The sequence below is a fragment of the Lichenostomus cassidix genome, chromosome 25, assembly GCF_008360975.1.
Source record: "Lichenostomus cassidix isolate B80296 chromosome 25, HeHo_3.0, whole genome shotgun sequence".
Classification (NCBI taxonomy): Eukaryota; Metazoa; Chordata; class Aves; order Passeriformes; family Meliphagidae; genus Lichenostomus; species Lichenostomus cassidix.
The window spans coordinates 2,679,782-2,701,696 of NC_139505.1; the positions used below are offsets into that span (position 1 = coordinate 2,679,782).

At 51.2% G+C, this 21,915-nt stretch overlaps 6 protein-coding genes across 8 annotated transcripts in view; 3 read left to right on the forward strand and 3 right to left on the reverse strand.

The window, feature by feature from the left end:
• Positions 1–21,915, reverse strand: part of LOC146427326 (uncharacterized) — a 98,597-nt gene that overhangs the window by 57,421 nt on the left and 19,261 nt on the right. The window lies entirely within an intron of this gene.
• Positions 1–21,915, forward strand: part of LOC146427327 (uncharacterized) — a 98,991-nt gene that overhangs the window by 53,725 nt on the left and 23,351 nt on the right. The window lies entirely within an intron of this gene.
• On the reverse strand, positions 413–1,189 carry LOC146427331 (uncharacterized). Its single transcript, XM_085082211.1, has one exon. It carries the CDS (start codon positions 1,181–1,183, stop codon positions 413–415), a length of 771 nt encoding a protein of 256 aa, XP_084938337.1. The 5' UTR covers positions 1,184–1,189.
• Positions 14,397–16,074, forward strand: LOC146427332 (uncharacterized). Its single transcript, XM_085082439.1, has 2 exons — positions 14,397–14,462; positions 15,153–16,074. The coding sequence occupies exon 2, from the start codon at positions 15,172–15,174 to the stop codon at positions 15,904–15,906; it is 735 nt and encodes a 244-aa protein (XP_084938565.1). The 5' UTR covers positions 14,397–14,462; positions 15,153–15,171; the 3' UTR covers positions 15,907–16,074.
• Positions 17,369–19,164, reverse strand: LOC146427333 (feather beta keratin-like). Its single transcript, XM_085082440.1, has 2 exons — positions 19,149–19,164; positions 17,369–18,499 (listed from the first exon to the last, which is right to left on the reverse strand). The coding sequence occupies exon 2, from the start codon at positions 18,474–18,476 to the stop codon at positions 18,015–18,017; it is 462 nt and encodes a 153-aa protein (XP_084938566.1). The 5' UTR covers positions 18,477–18,499; positions 19,149–19,164; the 3' UTR covers positions 17,369–18,014.
• LOC146427334 (uncharacterized) overlaps positions 21,239–21,915 on the forward strand; it is a 2,834-nt gene continuing 2,157 nt past the window's right edge. The window contains exon 1 of the mRNA XM_085082212.1: positions 21,239–21,912. Within this exon, the coding sequence (XP_084938338.1) occupies positions 21,453–21,912 (460 nt within the window). The 5' untranslated portion in view covers positions 21,239–21,452. The remainder of the gene's footprint in view (positions 21,913–21,915) is intronic.

Genomic DNA, 21,915 nt, shown 5'->3' on the forward strand with positions numbered 1-21,915 from the left:
TAATGGCAATGCAGAGTGGAGAATAATGCGGAATCGCGAAGAGGAGTCGACTCCGAGAGACGAGAAAAGCCCAAACCCCAAATCCAGCCTGACCCCTCAGCCCGACACCCCTTCCCTCACACTTGCCGAGACCTTCCTACCCCCAATTTTCCCCCCAAAATCCCTCGTTTTCGATCCACGCTCGGCGCCGGGCTGCGCAGAGAGAGCCCAAAGCACAGACAGAAGATGCAAAGCCCCAAGAAGAAAGACAAGCCCTAAACTAAAGCTCTATCCTAGATTTCATCGCAGGTTCCTGTTGGTTTTGTTTTTTTTTTTCCAGCGGCGTTTCCCTCTCCGGCGTCCTTCGGGTCAACATTCCGTTTTCCTTCACTTCTTCCCTCGTTCCTTTCCGTGGTTCTTCGCTCGGCGCCGCTCAGATCTTCTTGCAGAGTCCCCTCTGGCAGGGGTGCTTCCAGCGGGTGGAGAAGGTGTAGGAGCGCTCGGGGACGCACTTGGTGGCACAGGGCGTGGCGCAGGGCGTGGCGCAGGGCGTGGCGCAGGCGGGGACGCACTTGGTCACGCACTTGGTGGCGCATTTGGTGTCACAGGGCGTGGCGCAGGGTGTGGCGCAGGGCGGGGCACAGGGCGGGGCACAGGGCGGGGGACAAGGCGGGGGACAAGGCGGGGCACACTTGGTGGCACAGGGGGTGACACATGGCGCCGGGCACGGCGGGGCGCACTTGGTGACACAGGGGGTGGCACATGGCGCCGGGCACGGCGGGGCGCACTTGGTGGCACAGGGGGTGACACAGGGCGGGGCGCACTGGGTGACACACGGGGTGACACAAGGCTGGGCGCAGGGCGTGACGCAGGGCGGGGCGCACTGGGTGACACACGGCGGGTCACACTTGGTCACGAACTGCGGCACGCAGGACTCCAGGCACTCCAGACCCTTCTGGCCACTCCCGATGGCCACTCCGGCCTCCAGCGCTCCGGCCAGCTCGGCCGAATCCGAGGAGCCGATCACGGTCTCCTGCGGGTAGGTGGTGAGGATGGGACCCGGGAAGGTGACGACCACGGGCGGCGGGAAGATGATGACGCGGGAATCGGGACATGCCACCACGCAGGGCTCGTTGCAGGCGGCGGCGCGGGGGTCGGGGCAGGGCGCGGCGCAGGGGTTGGCGCAGGTTTTCTCGCAGGACATCGTGCGGCTGGGCTGGACCTGCGGGGACAAGAAAATGTCATTGAGGAGGAGATGGTGGGATGGGATCAGACCCTGGAGAGGACAAATGTCATTAATGGGGAGGTGGTGGGATGGAGAGGACAAAGGCCGTTGTCAAGGAGCTGGTGGGATGAGGTCAATCACCTGAGAGGACAAATGTTGTGGGATGAGGTCAATCCCTGGAGAGGACAAATGTCATTCCTGAAAAGCTGGTGGGATGGGATCAACTCCTGGAGAGGACAAATGTCATTAATGGGGAGCTGGTGGGATGAGGTCAGTCACTGGAGAGGACAAATGTCATTCCTGAAAAGCTGGTGGGATGAGGTCACTGGAGAGGACAAATGTCATTAATGGGGAGCTGGTGGGATGGAGAGGACAAAGGTCATTGTCAAGGAGCTGGTGGGATGGGGCCAGACTGGAGAGGACAAAGGTCATTATCAAAGAGCTGGTGGGATGGGGCCAGACCGTGGAGAGGACAAAGGTCATCCCTGAGGAGGTGGTGGGATGAGGTCAATCACTGGAGAGGAAATATTGTGGGATGGGATCAACCCCTGGAGAGGACAAATGTCATTGTCAAGGATCTGGTGGGATGTGGTCAGACCCTGGAGAGGACAAATGGTATTAATGGGGAGGTGGTGGGATGGAGAGGACAAATGTAATTGTCAAGGAGCTGGTGGGATGGAGAGGACAAATGGTATTAATGGGGAGGTGGTGGGATGGAGAGGACAAATGTCATTGTCAAGGAGCTGGTGGGATGAGGTCAATCACTGGAGAGGACAAATGTCATTCCTGAAAAGCTGGTGGGCTGGGATCAACTCCTGGAGAGGACAATTGTCATTAATGAGGAGGTGGTGGGATGGAGAGGGCAAAGGTCATTCCTGAAAAGCTGGTGGGATGAGGTCAGACCCTGGAGAGGACAAATGTCATTCCTGAAAAGCTGGTGGGATGGGATCAACTCCTGGAGAGGACAAATGTCATCCCTGAGGAGGTGGCAGGACAGGTTCAGCCCCTGGGAAGGGACGAGGTGTGGGTGGGTTGGTGACCACCCTGCTCTGCTTTGCTTGGTTCTTCTTGGTGACCTTCCAGAGCCCTGGGCAGCAAATCACCTCCTTGGGGACACCAAATCACCTCCTTGGGGACACCAAATCACCTCCTTGGGGACACCAAGCCCCACCTCGCTGAGGACACCAAAGCACCTTGTTTGGGACACCAAGCCCCACCTCACTGGGGACACCAAGCCACGTCCTTGGGGACACCAAAGCACCTCGTTTGGGGACACCAAGCCACCTCCTTGGGGACACCAAAGCACCTCGTTTGGGGACACCAAGCCACCTCGTTTGGGACACCAAGCCCCACCTCACTGGGGACACCAAGCCACCTCCTTGGGGACATTAAAACACCTCACTGGGGACACAAAACCACCTTTTTGGGGACACCAAAACACCTCTTTGGAGACACCAAGCCACCCCTTTGGGGACACCAAGCCACCTCTTTTGGGGACACCAGAACACCTCTTTGGGGACACCAAAACATCTCATTGGGAACACCAAAACACCTCTTGGGGACAGCTAAACACCTAATTGGGGACACCAAATGATGCCTTTGGGGCTGTTGTTTAATTAACGTCTGTTTTCTCCTGTAATTTGGGCTCCAGAGGTGGAGCTCAGTCAAATGAGGGCAACACAGAAATCCTTGTAGGAAAACATGAGAGGTTTTATGGAACCAAATTTGGACAAATTCTGGGTTGAAGAGACGAAAACTCAAGGAATTTCATCCCCGTTAGGGAATTTATCCATTGAGGATACTAATAATTATGGATTTAGAGCAGTCAGTTCATAACAGACGAATTTAAATCAGATATTTACACACAAAACTCACTCGGAAAATTCAACAATTTGATCAAGAAAAAGAATCCAAGCACAACAAAAACCCCGAGAGCAGCTCTCCCAAATTCAGATTTCAGAGGGATTAAAACCATCCACAAACCTGGGCTGAATCCTCCACCTTCCTTCTGGTTTTGAAATAAATTCAAGGGTGGGGAGGAACTTTGGAAAACATCACCAAAACCCATTTCGAGCCGTCATTTCAACCTTACCCAAATTCCACCTCAAAGCACCGGCCGGAGGAGCAGCTTAATCTGTTGTTGCAGATGAAATGGAATATTTGGGGTTCAGCCCAGGTGAGGATTTGTTTTTTCTCTCCAGCCCCGGGTGGGGCTGAGTTTGACTCAAGCTGGTTTTGTTTCCTTCCCTCGTTCTCAACGCGGTGCCCAAAAATCCATTATTCACCCCAACTTCAAACCCTAATCCAGCTCTTCTCCTGAGGTTTCCACCCCTTTTTTTAAATCTCCTCCAGATCTGAATTCCCTGTCCTCGGCCTGACCTCACTCAGAGACCAAACCAAAGGAAGAACTCAAAACCAGAACTAAAACACAAAGCACAAAACGCCCTGAGAGGATTCAAACATCCTCGCTTTGCATGAAACCAAAACTTTGCATAAACAGAACAAAAACCACCCAAAGCAGCTTTTCCCAGGATGACATTTTCCGGGGTTTCCCCCATTTTTTTCAGGAATTTTTTAGGGCCACATCCACGGGGGAACGCCGTGTCCTCATCCGAAGGCGACCGCAGCTCTGCCCATCCCAATTTTTGGAAAACCTGGGTTTAATTTTCCACGCCACCTCTGCCCAAAATCAGATAAAAACTGGAAGCTGTGAGGTCAGAACCACCCCAGCTGGGTGGAAGCTGCGGGCTGAGGTATTTTAAGGTTACCCAAAGGTTGTATCCGTTAAATTTCCATAAATCAGTGGAATTCGACGTTTTTAATATTATCTAGGCGGCAAATATATTTTTAAACCTCCATCCAGCAGCGCTTCCGGGTGAGCAACCAAAACCATTTCAATCACTCCGTGAAAACAAACGGAATTATTTCCCAGGACAGCAGAAATCCAAAACTCAGCCCGGGAGCTGAACTCCAACCTTCCTAAAAATCCGACTCCTTTTATTTCAGAATATATCAGAATCCGACTTACTCAGTTCACCGAGGAGAAGCCAAGAGGACCTGCTGGAAGCTCCCTGAGTCAGGAATGCTTTTTATATCCCCGGCTGGACCACCAGGCTGATGCAAGAAAATAACGTCATATTTGTGCATTAAGTCCCATTAGTCCCCAAACCAAATTTGAGGGCTAATTACAGTAATTGCTCTGCTTTGCTGCTGCTGTTGATTACCCTTTTCTCGCCGGCACGTGACCGACCGTGTTTGGCCCCCGAATTCTTCTCATTTCCGAGTTTTGGGGCTCAAATTTATCCCGGGGTGGGTGAATTCCCACCTGAGCTCGGCTTTGTGGGATCCCCGAGCTCGGTAAAGCTCGTCCTTGCGGTTCCTTCATCCCAGGGTTTGTTTTCCTGGCTCTGGGAATGAGGCAGAGCCTAACCCGGCATTATCCAGCAGCGTTCCTGATGTTTTCCGAGCTTGCCGGGACGTGTTTTTGGGATTGCCGGACCGGAGAGGCCGAGTTGGCTCCACCGGCCACTCCCGGCAGAGCCCTGGGGGGCTTTGTCTCCTCGTTTGGTGTCCAAACCCAACGTCCAGCTCATCCCGAGGTTGGTGGAACCTCAAGGAGTTCCACCTCAGCTTGAGGGAGAACTTCTTTCCATGGATTTCCATGGATTTCCATGGATTTCCACGGATTTCCATGGATTTCCATGGGTTTCCAGAGAGTTTTTTTCCTTATTTTCAGATTCCGACTGGAAAATGTTGGAGGATGTGGTGGAAAGTTTGTTGTTCCACCTCAAGCTGATGTGATTGGTGATTGATTCTCACCCAGGATGTTCAAATCCTCCCGAATTCCTGGACTGGGCAGAAAGATGAGTTGGAAAAAAGGATCTGCTGCTCAGGGAGGGCAGCAGGATTTGGGTTCTCCCTCTCTGGAATCATCCCAAACCCACCTGGATTTCATGCCAGCTGCCCAGGAATTTAGTATTTCCAATCCCAAAAATTATCCCCAGGAATTTATTATTTCCAATCCCAAAAATCCTTGTGTTTTGGGATATAAAACAACTCCAAGAGTTCGCCGCCCTGGTTTAGCACAAAATTCCTCCTCAGGAAGGACCAGGAAGGGGAAAATCCCTTCTGGGAAGAGCGGGATGGTCAGAGGGGAATCAATCACTCCGTCCCCAGTCCGTTTCCCGGTGGTTTTGGTCACCAAAAAAAATGTTGGGAGCTCGGAGAAGAGTGTGGGAAACTCGGGGTGAGGGAGAAACCACCGAAGATAATAATTCCCCGTTTATAACGCCAGGAAAAGGATTTATTGAAGGTTTCTCAGGGCAGATTTGGATTTGGAAAATGAACATTTCCAGCCCTGATTTTTTGCTGGGATGGAGGAGAAATTCATGGCGTGTTTGGAGGTTTGAGCAACCCGATCTCAATTTAAATTTAATTCCGATTTCAATTTAAAATCTCCATTTAAATCCCCAAATCCACCCCGATTTGGGAACGAGGTCTCCAGGCCGAGTGGGCTGAAACGATGCCATTAGGGACAACAAACACCCGGCCGGCTTTTAATCCCAAAAAAACCGGAGGGATCCGAATTCCAGGGGGTGTTCCTCACCGCCTGAGTCAGGCCCTGGCGCATTTTCTCTGGCAGGGACGCTATGATTCAGCGCTGGTGTTTTAATTCCTGCAGCCTGTCATTAACTTCAGAGGGTTTGCATGGGTAAAAGGTGAGTGGGCGTTTGCAAATCCGTCCCGAAGCGTTTCCTCACCGCATTCCCAAGAAGGGTTTTTGCCCAGGGGAGGCTCTGGGGTTGCTTTGCATCCGAGAGGGAATGGAGGTTGTGAGGATAATCAGGAAAAATGGTGGTTTGGATGAGCAGGGAGGAGGGAAATGAGTAAAAATAATGTTGGAGCATTCAGAACAATCTGGTTTGGGGTGGTAGATCCCAGAATTGTGGGGTCAGAGTGAACCAGGGCTCCTCACCGGGGTTTGGCACAAAATTCCCAAACAGGGAAGGTGGGAAATGAGCAAAAATAATGTTGGGGTGTTCAGAACCAGCTGGTTTGGGGTGGCAGATCCCAGAATTGTGGGGTCAGAGTGAACCAGGGCTTCTCACTGGGGTTTGGCACAAAATTCCCCAGCAGGGAAAGAGGAAAATGAGCAAAAATAATGTTGGAGCATTCAGAACAATCTGGTTTGGGGTGGCAGATCCCAAAATTGTGGGGTCGGAGTGAACCAGGGCTCCTCACCGGGGTTTGGCACAAAATTCCTGAGCTGGGAAGGAGGAAAATGAGCCAAAAATAATGTTGGAGCATTCAGAACAATCTGGTTTGGGGTGGTAGATCCCAGAATTGTGGGGTCAGAGTGAACCAGGGCTCCTCACTGGGGTTTAGCACAAAATTCCTGAGCAGGGAAAGAGGAAAATGAGCAAAAATAATGTTGGGGTGTTCAGAACCAGCTGGTTTGGGGTGGCAGATCCCAAAATTGTGGGGTCAGAGTGAACCAGGGCTTCTCACCGGGGTTTGGCACAAAATTCCCAAACAGGGAAGGAGGAAAATGAGCAAAAATAATGTTGGGGTGTTCAGAACCAGCTGGTTTGGGGTGGCAGATCCCAGAATTGTGGGGTCAGAGTGAACCAGGGCTCCTCACTGGGGTTTGGCACAAAATTCCCGAGCAGGGAAGGTGGGATTTGACCCTGGGAGAGGATTTTTGAGGAATCCTGGAAATGGGATGGTTTGGGTGGGAAGAGACCTTAAAAATCACCTCATGGCCACGGGCAAGGACACTTCCCACCATGCCAGGCTGCTCCAAACCCCATCCAGGCTGGCCTTGGACACTTCCAGGGATGGGGAATCCATGGAAAAACAATTCCAAATTCCCAATTCCCGAAATATCCCATCTAAATTTCCTCTTTGTCAGTTTGAAACCATTCCCCATTTTCCTCTCACTCCATCCTTTGGGAAAACTCTCTCCCCACATTCCCTGCAGCCACTTCATGTCCTGGAAAACCACCATGGGGTGACCCCAAACCTTCTCCAGGCCGAACAATCCCAATCCCCTCAGCCTTTCCTCCTTCCCCATCCCTCAAATCCCATCCTGGAGATTCTTCTGGACTTTTTCCAGCATCTCCAGGTCCTCCCTGGGCAGAAATCCAGGATTTTGATCAGTGGGACCTGTCAGGGGCTGTTTTTACAGGAGCAGCCCAACCCCAAAACCTCCGGCAGCTCCGGACAAGTGTGGAGCTGCTGGAATTCCTTCCCAGCTCCTTTCATCCCTGCCAGGATGATTTCTCCTCCTCTTTCCTCCCTTTTTTAGCCTCCTGGAGCTTTTATTCAATTGTTTTTTGGTGTCTCGGGGGAATTTCGAGCCCCAAATCCTCATCCCTCGGCAGATTCCAGCCTCGGGAGTTCCCCGCGAAGGGTCAGGGCAGCAGGAGGAGCTGCTCTCCCCTTCCCGGCGCGAATTCCCTTCCCCGGAGTTGCTCCAGGGGGAGCTTTCGGCCCTGCCTGACTTTCACAGGCAGAAATTAATTTATTCTCCTGATTGTTTTTATTTATTCACACGGAAAAAATAATCGGGGATGAGGAAGATATGCTGTCCAACCCTCAAACCCAGTGCTGAGTGGGATAAACTGGATGATTCTCATCCTGAATCCTCCAATCCTCACAAATTCATGGATTAGGCAGAAAGATGAGTTGGGAAAAGGGAAAAAAACCCCCAAAGCTGGGAATTTGAATGCAAGAGAACTTTAATGGCAGGGAGGGGTTTGGGGCAGAGTCACGCGCAGGGAGCACAAAGGACAATTCCCAGAGATTTGGGAGATCCAGAAAGGCAGGAAAAGTGGATTCCTTGGATGTTTCTGAGGAGCTGAGCCCAGCCCGGGGCTGCTGCCTCAGAGCTAACAGGGGCCGCAGTTTCCTCCTGAGGAGGAACCTCCACCGCACTTTACCCCACTGTTGGAACCTCCACTGTTGGAACCTCCACTATTGGAACCTCCACTGCACGTTCCCCCACTGTTGGAACCTCCACTGTTAGAATCTCCCCCGCACTTTACCCCACTGTTGGAACCTCCTCCGTAGGAACCTCCACCATAGGAACCTCCACTGTTGGGACCTCCACCACACTTTACCCCACTGTTGGAACCTCCACTGTTGGAACCTCCTCCGTAGGAACCTCTACTATTGGAACCTTCACCGCACTTCACCCCACTGTTGGAACCTCCACCGTAGGAACCTCCTCTGTAGGAACCTCCACTATTGGAACCACTGCTGCACTTTACCCCACTGTTGGAACCTCCACTGTTGGAACCTCCACTATTGGAATCTCCAACGCACTTTACCCCACTGTTGGAACCTCCTCCGTAGGAACCTCCACTATTGGAACCTCCACTGCACTTTACCCCACTGTTGGAACCTCCACCATAGGAACTTCCACCGTAGGAACCTCCACTATTGGAACCACTGCTGCACTTTACCCCACTGTTGGAACCTCCACTGTTGGAACCTCCAGTGTTGGAACCTCCACTGCACTTTACCCCACTGTTGGAACCTCCTCCATAGGAACCTCCACCGTAGGAACCTCCACTATTGGAACCTCCACTGCACTTTACCCCACTATTGGAACCTCCTCCATAGGAACCTCCACTGTTGGAACCACCGCTGCACTTTACCCCACTGTTGGAACCTCCACTGTTGGAACCTCCAGTGTTGGAATCTCCACCGCACTTTACCCCACTGTTGGAATCTCCACTGTTGGAACCTCCTCCGTAGGAACCTCCACTGTTGGAACCTCCACTGCACTTTACCCCACTGTTGGAACCTCCACCATAGGAACCTCCACTATTGGAACCTCCGCTGCACTTTACCCCACTGTTGGAACCTCCACCACACTTTACCCCACTGTTGGAACCTCCACTGTTGGAACCTCCTCCATAGGAACCTCCACTATTGGAATCTCCACCACATTTTACCCCACTGTTGGAACCTCCTCCGTAGGAACCTCCACCATAGGAACCTCCACTGTTGGAACCACCGCTGCACTTTACCCCACTGTTGGAACCTCCACTGTTGGAACCTCCTCCATAGGAACCTCCACTATTGGAACCTCCACCACACTTTACCCCACTGTTGGAACCTCCACCGTAGGAACCTCCACTGTAGGAACCTCCACTATTGGAACCTCCGCTGCACTTTACCCCACTGTTGGAACCTCCACTGTTGGAACCTCCACTGTTGGAACCTCCGCTGCACTTTACCCCACTGTTGGAACCTCCACCACACTTTACCCCGCTGTTGGAACCTCCACTGTTGGAACCTCCTCCGTAGGAACCTCCACCATAGGAACCTTCACTATTGGAATCTCCACCGCACTTTACCCCACTGTTGGAACCTCCACCGCACTTTACCCCACTGTTGGAACCTCCTCCGTAGGAACCTCCACTATTGGAATCTCCGCCGCACTTTACCCCACTGCTGGAACCTCCGCCGCATTTTACTCCACTGTTGGAACCTCCACTGTTGGAACCTCCTCCATAGGAACCTCCACCATAGGAACCTCCACTATTGGAATCTCTGCTGCACTTTACCCCACTGTTGGAACCTCCACTGTTGGAACCTCCACTGCACTTTACCCCACTGTTGGAACCTCCACTGTTGGAACCTCCACCGTAGGAACCTCCGCCGCACTTTACCCCACTGTTGGAACCTCCACTGTTGGAACCTCCACCGTAGGAACCTCCGCCGCACTTTACCCCACTGTTGGAACCTCCTCCGTAGGAACCTCCACTATTGGAACCACTGCTGCACTTAACCCCACTGTTGGAACCTCCGCCGTAGGAACCTCCACCATAGGAACCTCCACTATTGGAACCTCCAGCGCATTTTCCCCCACTGTTGGAACCTCCTCCGTAGGAACCCCCACTGTTGGAACCTCCACCGTAGGAACCTCCGCCACAGGAGCCCCCAAAGCCCCCAGAGCCGGAGCCCCCGAAAAATCTTCTGCTCCCGTAGGATCGACTGCCGCCGTAGGAACCCCCAGAGCCCCCAAAGGATCGACCTCCACCATAGGATCCCCCAAAGGATCGACCTCCGCCATAGGATGCCCCCATGGATCCTCCCCCATAAGATCCACCCATGGATCCTCCCCCATAGGATCCCCCCATAGATCCTCCTCCGTAGGATCTCCCCATAGATCCTCCTCCATAGCATCCCCAAATTCCCCATAGAGCTGCCCCACCAGAGGAGCCCCGTGGATCCCCTGTAGATCCTCCCCATAGGATCCCCATGGATCCTCCCCCATAGGATCCCCCAATTCCCCCATTGAGCTGCTGCCCCCGCCATAGGAGCCCCCATAGGATCCCCCCATGGAGCCACCGCCCCCAAGGGCTCCCGCGGATCCCGAAGGTCCCATTGCCCCCTCGGGGAAGGAGGTCCCCACGATGCTCTCCTGGGGACAGGAGCTGAGGATCGGCCCCGGGAAGGTGATGACCACGGGCGGCGGGTAGATCACGGCCCGCGAGTCCCCGCAGGAGGTGACGCAGGGCTGGCTGCAGGCGTCGGCGAAGGGCTGGGGACAGGTCACCTCGCAGGGGGACGAGCAGGCGCTGCTCAGCATGGCTCCCGAGGACATTGCTGCGATGGACAGGAACCTGCAGCAGGGCGGAAAGCACAGCCACAGTTCCCAGATTTGTTCACAGGGAAACTAATCCTGCTCTGGAGTCGTCAAGGAGAGGGAAAAATGGGGGAAAGGAGAGTTTGGGAAGAGTCAGGTTTGTCCCTTTTCTGCCTTTTCCTGCACTCAGCTCTGCTGCTTCCCTAAGGCTTTCCTGCTGCCCTGGCAGTGCTGGGAATCCTGGAGAGCAAAGCCCAACTCCAGGGCCCTTTGGGAGCAGCTAAGCCCAAAGGATTCTGTTGGATTCCAAAATCAGGTTGTGGTGGCAAAAAACAGCATTAAATCGATCCCAGGGAAATTAAATTGTCGCCTGGGAAATTCCATTCCCATCGGCGATGCTGTGCCTACAAACCGGGATTTTGTAGGTTGGGATTTTGGGGTTTGAAAGGCTGGGAAAGGCCAAGGGAATCGCTGGTTCTGCAGGAGAACAAAGCCTGGGTGAAACTCTGTCCTGGAGACACCTTTGGGGATGGGGAGGAACCAAAGCAGGGCAGAAATCATGGCTTCAGCACCCCAAATTCCACAGGGAAAAACCCTATTCTGGTGCTTTCAGTGAGCAGGAAAAAGTGGGAAATAAGAATTTAGGAAGATCCCCGAAAACATCTTTTGTGATGGAGATGAACCTGCAGCACAGCAAAGGCGTGGAATTAAAATGTTCACGGCGATCTCTGTCTTCACATAATCACAGCGGTGATAACATCTGTCATTTCCCAATTAAAGAATCATTGTCCCATAAATCAGAGATCTCCTCTCGTTTCCCTCCATCCTGAATAAAAGCCAAGCTGGGAGTCGTTAAGTTGCAACTTCCCCATCAAATAATCAGGATTTAATTGACGCTTTCCCCTCGTGGTTTGGAACAACTCAGCTTTCAAGATCTCCATTTCCCAACATCTCCAGCTGCAAAAAAACTTCCCTGCCCGAGAGAGAGAATTGATATCACAGAATAATTTGGTTTGGAAAAAGACCTCCAAATCCATATTCCTAATAATTTCAGAGTTCTGCCGTGGAATTTTTTCCCGTTTCAGCACCGACGGCAAAAATCCTGCCATAAAAATCGAATTAAAGATGGAGAACTCACCGAGTTCGCAGGGAAAACAGGACTGAGGAGAAGCTTCCGGAAGAGCTGGAGGAAAATCCTGGTTTTTATAACCTCCTGGCAGCTCCCTGGCCACGAAACGCAAATTTGGGACGTCGCCGGCAACACTTTTTTTTGCTGTATGAGCTCCTTCTAATTGTAATAATTGTGCCAATGATTGTAAATCGACTCCTCATCAGCCAATAGGGGAACACACCCTAATCCTTCAATAATTTTTTTGATGATTTTGTGGCTGCGGCCATTTGCTGCCCTGGTTTGACTCGGGATTTGGATTGGAAGGGTGAAGGATGAGGATTTCCCTCAGCGAGGTTAAAAATCGGTTTGGTTTCATCAGGGGGAATATTTACTGGAAATTCAGGATTGAAATTCAGAAATTCAGAATTACAGAAAATTGTAAATTTTGTCTTTATAACTCCTGGATGCAAAGAGTATTTTCTTCCCCCGGCCTGTTTAACCAAGGAACTCATTAAAAAGGACTTAAATTAATTATCTGGACGCTCATTGTCATCCAAGCATAACCTGTGAGAGCATTTAATTATTATTATTCTCCTGTTGTCACCTTAATTTTCATAATTCTCCTTTTGTCCCCTTAGTTTTCCTAATTCCCCTTTTGTCCTCTTCTGCTGCAATGATCCAGAGGAGTCACCATTGGAGGAAAAACCCAAAATATTTTTGAGCTCATGAAGCTGATTTCATCTAAAACTAAATAAAAGCATCTTAAGACTGGCGAGGATTAATTTTTCAGCAGAATTTCTGGGTTTGAACCTCATCTGGTGAAAGGAAGAAATGGATAAATGGGATATTTTGGGGTTGTTGTCACAAATATCTCACAGAAACATCGAGGGCATCAAACCCCAGACTGGGAGGGTTTTGGTTTGAAATCAAAGAGATTTGAGATCTGAGATTCAAGATTTGAGATTTGAGATTTGAGATTTGAGATTTGAAATTAGAGATTTGAGACTTGAGATTTGAGATTCGAGATTTAGGATCTGAGATTTGAAATTAGAGATTTGAGCTTTGAAATTAGAGATTTGAGATTTGAGACTTGAGAGTTGAGATTCGAGATTTGAGATTTGAAATTTGAGATTTGAGATTTGAGAGATTTTGAGATTTGAGATTCGATATTTGAGATTCAAGAGTTGAGATTCGAGATTCAAGATTTGAGAGATTTTGAGACTTGAGATTTTGAGATTTGAGAGTTCTTGAGATTTGAGATTCGATATTTGAGATTTGAATTTCAAGATTGGAGATTTGAGATTTGAGAGTTTTTGAGATTTGAGATTCGATATTTGAGATTTGAGATTTGAGAGCTGAGATTTGAGTTTCGAGATTTTGAGTTTGAGATTTGAGAGTTAGGATTTGAGATCTGAGATTCGAGATTTGAGATTTGAGATTTGAGATTCGAGATTTGAGATCTGAGATTTGATATTTGAGATTTGATTCTCGGCCGGAGCTGTTGGAGGGAAGCAGCTCCATCCTGGAGTTGGAATTTCATCCTGTTTTTCCTGGAAAGGACGGTCAGACCTCGAAGGATCTCATGGAGGTTTGGACTCTCCATCCCTGGAGTTGTCCGAGGAATTCCTGGACGTTGATCTGCGTGTCCAGGTCAGGATTTGTCCCAGGTTGAACTCCACGACCTTGGAGATCTTTTCCAACCTCAGCCATCCCGAAATTCCGCGAATATCCCAAATTCCATATTTCTATCACGACAAAGTTTATCCTCAGCGTTTCCATACCTTCCATCCCCACATTTCTGGTGTTTCCAGACTCGGTTGGAAACCAGAACACGCCGAGTCGATATCGGGGTTGAGATCTTGCGACAGAAGCCCAACAAGCCCTGTCAGGTCCTGGTGACATCCCGGGATTTGACAGCTCTGCCAGTCAGCAATTCCTCCTCGACGCCTCAATCAACGTGAAACTTTCTGGGTTCCCCAGCTGGGTTGGGAAATATCGATTTGCAGGGGAAATTTTTGGGGTCCTGCTGGTGGTTCTGCCATTCCAGCAGCTCTGGGAAGCGGCAGAATTCCCATCAATGCCCCGAAATCCGGATTTTGGGGTGGGAAGTGAAATATTGTGTAAAAAAACTGTTTATAAATTGATAATTCCCTCGTATGGATATAAACTCATTCCAGATTTAATTCCAGCGAGGCTCGGGGACGACATCACCTCCTAGGGGAATTCCTGATGGGATTCCCTAAATAGGGAATTCCCTAAATAAATAAAGAATTCCCTAAATAGAAAATACACTGAATAAATCCGGAGGGGCGCAGTGCTCGGAACGTGACTTGGGATTATTAATGAACTTATCACGTCACAGAGGAGAACAATTAGGACAATTAATGAAATAATCCAGGCGGCAGAACACGGTTTGGTAAGGCGTGGGAAGCTCTTGCACAAAGCGAGGCTCCCATCCCACTGGGGGTCGGGAAGAATATAAAAGAGCTCCTGGAATACTGCAGAGCCATCCACGGCTGCTCCTCGTCTCCAGTTCTCCAGACCAGGTGAGTTGGATCCTCTCGGTTCTCTGCGGAATATTTTCTGTCTTTTCTCTCCTTTCCGAAAGATGTTTTCGGGGGTCTTCCTAAATTCTTATTTCCCGCTTTTTTCCTGCTCACTGAAGGCACCAGAATAGGGTTTTTTCCCTGTGGAGTTTCGGGTGTTGCAGCCATGATTTCTGCCCTGCTTTGGTTCCTCCCCATCCCCAAAGGTGTCTCCAGGACAGAGTTTCACCCAGGGTTTGTTCTCCTGCAGAACCAGCGATTCCCTTGGCCTTTCCCAGCCTTTCAAACCCCAAAATCCCAACCTACAAAATCCCGGTTTGTAGGCACAGCATCGCCGATGGGAATGGAATTTCCCAGGCGTCAATTTAATTTCCCTGGGATCGATTTAATGCTGTTTTTTGCCACCACAACCTGATTTTGGAATCCAACAGAATCCTTTGGGCTGAGCTGCTCCCAAAGGGCCCTGGAGTTGGGCTTTGCTCTCCAGGATTCCCAGCACTGCCAGGGCAGCAGGAAAGCCTTAGGGAAGCAGCAGAGCTGAGTGCAGGAAAAGGCAGAAAAGGGACAAACCCGACTCTTCCCAAACTCTCCTTTCCCCCGTTTTTCCCTCTCCTTGACGACTCCAGAGCAGGATTAGTTTCCCTGTGAACAAATTTGGGAACTGTGTCTGTGCTTTCCGCCCTGCTGCAGGTTCCTGTCCATCGCAGCAATGTCCTCGGGAGCCATGCTGAGCAGCGCCTGCTCGTCCCCCTGCGAGGTGACCTGTCCCCAGCCCTTCGCCGACGCCTGCAGCCAGCCCTGCGTCACCTCCTGCGGGGACTCGCGGGCCGTGATCTACCCGCCGCCCGTGGTCATCACCTTCCCGGGGCCGATCCTCAGCTCCTGTCCCCAGGAGAGCATCGTGGGCACCTCCTTCCCTGAGGGGGCAATGGGACCTTCGGGATCCGCGGGAGCCCTTGGGGGCGGCGGCTCCATGGGGGGATCCTATGGGGGCTCCTATGGCGGGGGCAGCAGCTCTATGGGGGGAATTGGGGGATCCTATGGGGGAGGATCCATGGGTGGATCTTATGGGGGAGGATCCATGGGGGGATCCTACGGAGGAGGATCTATGGGTGGATCTTATGGAGGAGGATCCTTGGGGGGATCCTATGGAGGAGGTCGATCCTTTGGGCGTTCCTATGGCGGCAGTCGATCCTTTGGGGGCTCCGGGGGTTCCTACGGCGGCAGTCGATCCTACGAGAGCAGAAGATCCTTCGGGGGCTCCGGCTCTGGGGGCTTCGGGGGCTCCTGTGGCGGAGGTTCCTATGGCGGAGGTTCCTACGGCGGAGGTTCCTACGGTGGAGGTTCCTACGGCGGAGGTTCCTGCGGCGGAGGTTCCTACGGTGGAGGTTCCTATGGCGGAGGCTCCAGGAGCTTCGGAGGAGGAAACTGCGGCCCCTGTTAGCTCTGAGGCAGCAGCCCCGGGCTGGGCTCAGCTCCTCAGAAACATCCAAGGAATCCACTTTTCCCGCCTTTCTGGATCTCCCAAAGCTCTGGGAATTGTCCTTTGTGCTCCCTGCGAGTGACTCTGCCCCAAACCCCTCCCTGCCATTAAAGTTCTCTTGCATTCAAATTTTCAGTGTTGGGTTTTTTTTCCTTTTTTCAACTCATCTTTCTGCCTAATGCAGGAATTTGTGAGGATTGGAGGATTCTGGATGAGAATCATCCTATTTATCCCACTCAGCACTGGGTTTGAGGGTTGGACAACAAATTTTCCACCACTTCCTTCAATATTTTCCCTATTTTTCCCTATTTACATCCCTATTTACATCCCTATTTTTGCCTCCCGTTTTCTTTTGCTGACCTGAAATTCTCTGGGATTTTGCCTCCTCTCCCCAGAGCTTCACCACGATTGCAAACAAATTATCCAATTGCTTTCCAATTGAGCCTCTTCCTTCATCCCCATAAAGCTTTTGCTGGGAGCCGCTGGATTTATTCAGCGCAATCATTAAATTAATTGCAGATTAAAATTCCTGAGCCCTTTTTTGGCACACCGGGAATTTAAGCAACTTTAGTCGTGTGTCATCTAATTTTCTATTTATCTCCAGAGCTGTCAGTTAAAATATTTTAAAGCCGTTTTCACCTTAGAGAGAGAGAAGAGAAATAGATTTTCCTGATAGGAATCTCACACAGGGACATTCTCTTTCCCCTGATATTTCCCATATTTCAGCTCACCCCTCTTGATTTAATAAACATTAACGATTCTGTAGTTCAAGGTGAAGTATTAAAATGAAATTTTAAATTTTTGGGGTGTTTCCTGATCTCCCTCCCGCGTTCCCCAGGGGAGTAAAGCTGGGTTTTAACTCCGATTTAGCTCCCAATAAACCCGGGACTCACCCAGGCATGACTTTGTTTCCCCATCCCGGCAATCAGGGCGGAAAAACAACAACAGCGGGCGGGATCTGTGCTCCGGTGCCACTCCTGCCTTGGGAAACTCTCTCTTGCACATCGTGGTGGCATTTTGGTGACACACAAAAGCGGCACTTTGATGACGCCACGGCCGGGAGAGATTTCTCCACATCGCGGAGGATTTGGCGCTGCCGGCTCGGGGTGGCGGCTCGGAAATCGAGGAGAGGTTCTCTGCTGGATTTGCTTTGCTTCCCCAATCCTTGGATTTTTATTTAGATTTTCATTTTTTAAATACTCCTGAAAATGTGTTTGGCTTCCCTAAAGCTCAGAATTCTGCAGAGAATTGTGATAATTCCTAAAATCTGGTTTTAAGTGTTTTAAGATGCTTCATCCAACCCTCGGTTTTGCAACCCCCAATTACCCAAAAATTCCCACCCAATTCCCACAAAACCCCATGATTTCTGCTCGAGGAAGCCTGGGGAGGCAGAGGAAAGGAGAAAGGAAATCCCAACAAAATCTGCTGATGCAGGAGGGTTTTAATAGGATACACTAGGGAATGACACACAACAGACACTCCTTCCTTCACCGTCCCAGGAGAATCCACCTCCCACCCACTGTCCTTCTCCTGGCAGAGGAGAAATTCCACGCCAGGCCTTTCCAGTTGGTTTTTCCTTCTCTTGGCACGACGAAAACGAGGAGCTGGCAGGCGAATTAGAGCCGGAGGGTGATTAGCGGAGGCTGTTAATTAAAGGCAAACGGGGAGCGCAGGGAAGAGCTGTGAGCCCAGTTTCCAGATCCCCTGAGCGAGGTTGGCTCCCGTGGATGATTTTCCCATCTCCGGAAGCCTGGCCCAGCCGCAGGTCTGGACGGTGGAGCTCCGTCTCGGGGTTCTGTGGAGCTCCATCTTGGGGTTCTGTGGAGCTCTGTCTCGGGGTTCTGTGGAGCTCCATCTCGGGGGTTCAGTGGAGCTCCATCTCGGGGTTCTGTGGAGCTACATCTTGGGGTTCTGTGGAGCTCCATCTTGGGGTTCTGTGGAGCTCCATCTTGGGGGTTCTGTGGAGCTTCATCTTGGGGTTCTGTGGAGCTCCATCTCGGGGTTCTGTGGAGCTCCATCTTGGGGTTCTGTGGAGCTCCATCTCTGGGTTCTGCGGACCTCCAGCTGCCTCAGTTTCCCAGGCGGGAGCCGCGGCTGCTGCTGGTGTAGAACTTGCGGAGGTAGCAACCCCCGGACGATCCCCCACAGGCGGACCCTCCGTTCCCTGCCAAGGAACTCCCACACCCATAGGATCCATAGGATCCCCCGGATCCATAGGATCCCCCAGATCCATAGGAACCCCCATACCCATAGGAACCTCCCACCCTCGACAGGCCACCATAGCTTCCCCCCACGGAGCCGTACGGCAGCGAACCCCCGGAGGTTTGGGGCAGGGACGATGCCACAATGCTCTCCTGGGGGCAGGAGCTCAAGATGGGACCTGGGAAGGTGATGTAGACGGGAGGAGCGTAGACCAGGGCGGTGGAGTCGCCGCAGGAGGCCACGCAGGGACCGAGGCCTCGGCTGTAGGCGCAGGGCTCGGGACAGGTGACCTCACAGCCGGGCAGGCAGCGGGAGCTGATGCAGCTCATGGTTCTCGGAGGTGGAGGAGGAGCTGGGGAAGGAAAGATGGAGTTAGGGAATGTCCCAGCAGTGTCACGGTCGAAACCCCGAAATGAACTTCAGGGAAAAGCAGGATTTCACTGTGAAATACCCAGGGAAAACCCCAAAATCTACTCCAGGGAAAAGCAGGATTTCACTGCTGCATCCTCAGAAAAAACCCCAAAATCAGCTCCAGGGAAAAGCAGGATTTCACAGCTGCATCCCCAGGGAAAAAACCCAAAATGTACTTCAGGGAAAAGCAGGATTTCACTGTCAAATACCCAGGGAAAACCCCAAAATCTGCTCCAATGAAGAGCAGGATTTCACTGCCACATCCCCAGGCAAAACCCCAAAACCTACTCCAGGGAAAAGCAGGATTTCACTGCCACATCCCCAGGAAAAAAACCCAAAATCTACTCCAAGGAAAAGCAGGATTTCACTGCCACATCCCCAGGTTAAAACCCCAAAACCTACTCCAGGGAAAAGCAGGATTTCACTGCCAAATCCCCAGGTTAAAACCCCAAAATCAACTCCAGGGCAAAGCAGGATTTCACCACCACATCCCAAATCTAAAACCCAAAATCAAGGACCAAATCCTGATTATTTAAACCTATCCCTACAGAGAGCGAGAGAGAGCAAAGCTCAGCTTCAATCCAACTCACCTGGAGTAGCAGGAGAAGTCAGGAGAAGGTTTGAGAAGACTCTGGAAATGCTGCTCCTTTTATACCCCTCGGAGGAACTCCCGGGACGTGAAACATCCCATAAAATCCCCAACCCTTACCAAATTCCCAATTTTTCCCTCCCCGTGACTCCTCTCACGCCCGCAATTATTTTCATGAGTTCCCAATTAGCGAATCAACCCTCGACATATACAATCTGACTGTCGTATCGTAAAATTAATAAATTTCATTGTGTGGGAATTTTACAGCCCGATTCCCTCGCAACATCCCCGGGATGACTGGGTTTATGGCAGGATCTGAACCCTGCTTGTTATTTTTCGTTAATGATTTAAGAGCTCAGCCCTGCAAGTTTGCGCTAAGGAACGGCTTGGGTTTGATGATGAGGTGATTTTGAAGGTCAACCTGGCTTGGGTTTGATGATGAGATGATTTTGAAGGTCAACCTGGCTTGGGTTTGATGATGAGATAATTTTGAAGGTCAACCTAAAGGACGGTTTGGGTTTGATGATGAGATGATTTTGAGGGTCAACCTGGCTTGGATTTGATGATGAGATGATTTTGAAGGTCAACCTGGCTTGGGTTTGATGATGAGATGATTTTGAAGGTCAACCTAAAGAACGGCTTTGGTTTGATGATGAGATGATTTTGAAGGTCAGCCTGGTTTGGGTTTGATGATGAGATGATTTTGAAGGTCAACCTAAAGGACAGCTTGGGTTTGATGATGAGATGATTTTGAAGGTCAGCCTGGCTTGGGGGGAATTTCAGGAGGAATTTCCTCATGGAATGGGAGGTGGGAAGGAGGTTTGGAGAGGTCATCCCTGGAGGTGTCCGAGGAACAACCGGACATTGGTGTGGTGACCAGGTGGACACGAATCAAATGTTGGATTTGATGACCTTGGAGAGCTTTTCCAACCTAAACCATCCCAAAATTCTAACTTTGGGATCCACCTTGGAGCACGGAGACCTGGTGATCTTGGGGTGGCACTGGTGCCATCCTGGTGACATCCTGGTGCCATCCTGGTGACAACGCTGAGCTCAGCATCCCCAAAATGAGTTTAGATCCAAATTACTCAGAAGCCTCAGAGCTTAGAAGATTTCACATGTCACTTCCAACCCTTTGAGACGCGTTTCGCTGTCTCATCCCCTCCATTCTCGGGCTCTGACCTCCACCCGAGGTCGGATGATTCCGTTTGGGAGGATTTGGACCGAAATCCCAGGATCACGCCCCAGATTGTGTGGGTGACACGCGGGGAGCCACCTTCCTCCGAGTCACCGAAGGAAAACAAACACGGAGATCAACTCCTGTTTCTTTTGGAACCAGAATGGTTTTTTTTTTGAAGCCGAAAGGATTTTTTTCGAAGCCGAAAGGATTTTTTTTCCTATGAAGTTTGAGACAAAAGGAGAATTTTGGGTGTCGGATTTGTGTCACTCAAAGCAGGGCTGGAAATGAGGGCTAATTACGAGCTGAAACGAAAACAACGCCGAGGCTTAGGAGGATTTTTTTTCTTTGTTTTCTTTGTTCTTCTGATAAGAATTCAGCAAATGACCTCACATCCTCCTCATTGTCTAAAAATTGGATAAAAGGAGAGGGAGCTGAGAACTCCTCCATTCGTCCAGCTCGGCTGATTTCTCCCTCCGAGACAACAGGGTAAGTCTGATCTCACTGCTTTCCTCAATACCTCAAATTTCTCCTTTTTTTTTATCCTGCAAAATTCCAGAAATTCTAGAAAAGCCGAGGGGGAGGAGAGTGGATTTGGAAAAGTTGGGGGAAAGGGGAGAACAGAGGAAGGGAGAATTTCCCTGGGGGTTTCCTGAAGTTACAGGCGAATCTCCCTCTTTGAAAAGAGGAATTTTTGGGACTTTCCTGAGCGTGGAATTGTTTGGGGATGAAGTAGTTCTGTCCCGGAGAAAAGGGGAAGATTATTTTTGAAGGGTTCAGGGGGATGTGGTGGTAGGAAAGGAAGAACTGAGATGCCTAAATAAGAGAGGAAGGAAGGAAACAGCAGGAAAAATGGGAATTCGTGAGGGAGGGTTGAACTGGGAGCAGCTGGAGAGGCAGGACAGGGTGTAACTGGTTCATACTGGGAATTCATACTGGGAATTCATACTGGGAATTCATACTGGGAATTCATACTGGGAATCCATACTGGGAATCCATACTGGGAATCCATACTGGGAATCCATACTGGGAATCCATACTGGGAATCCATACTGGGAATCCATTCACCTGCTGCTTCCCTCACCTCACCTCCTCATTCCCAGCTCCATCCCAAACTCCCAACCGACCATGCTGACCAACTCCGAGTGCCTGCCGGCCTGCGAGGTCTCCTGCTCCCAGCCCTGCGCCTACAGCCGCAGCCTGGAGCCCTGCGTGGCTTCCTGCGGCGACTCCCGGGCCGTGGTGTTCCCTCCTCCCGTGGTCCTCACCTTCCCGGGCCCCACGCTCAGCACCTGCTCCCAGGAGAGCTTCGTCGGAGCTTCCCTGCCCTCGACGCTCGGGGCGTCCATCCCCATCGGCGCCGATGAGGGTTTTGGGGCTGGGGGATCGTTTGGGGTTGGGGGATCCTCGGGGATCGCGGGTCCCGTTGGATATGGGGGTTCCTTCGGTTCTGGGGGATTCGGGATGCAGAATTCCTTTGGGTCCTGTGGGTATGGAGGGGCGATGGGGGCGAGGGGGTCCTTTGGGGGTTCTTTTGGGTCTGGGGGTTCCTTTGGGGGTTCTTTTGGGTCCAGGGGTGGTGCTTTTGGCC

Excerpts from the sequence above, each read along its gene's own strand:
- LOC146427332 (XM_085082439.1), top strand. The coding sequence starts at position 15,172 with ATGTCCTCGGGAGCCATGCTGAGCAGCGCCTGCTCGTCCCCCTGCGAG.
- LOC146427331 (XM_085082211.1), bottom strand. The coding sequence starts at position 1,183 with ATGTCCTGCGAGAAAACCTGCGCCAACCCCTGCGCCGCGCCCTGCCCC.
- LOC146427333 (XM_085082440.1), bottom strand. The coding sequence starts at position 18,476 with ATGAGCTGCATCAGCTCCCGCTGCCTGCCCGGCTGTGAGGTCACCTGT.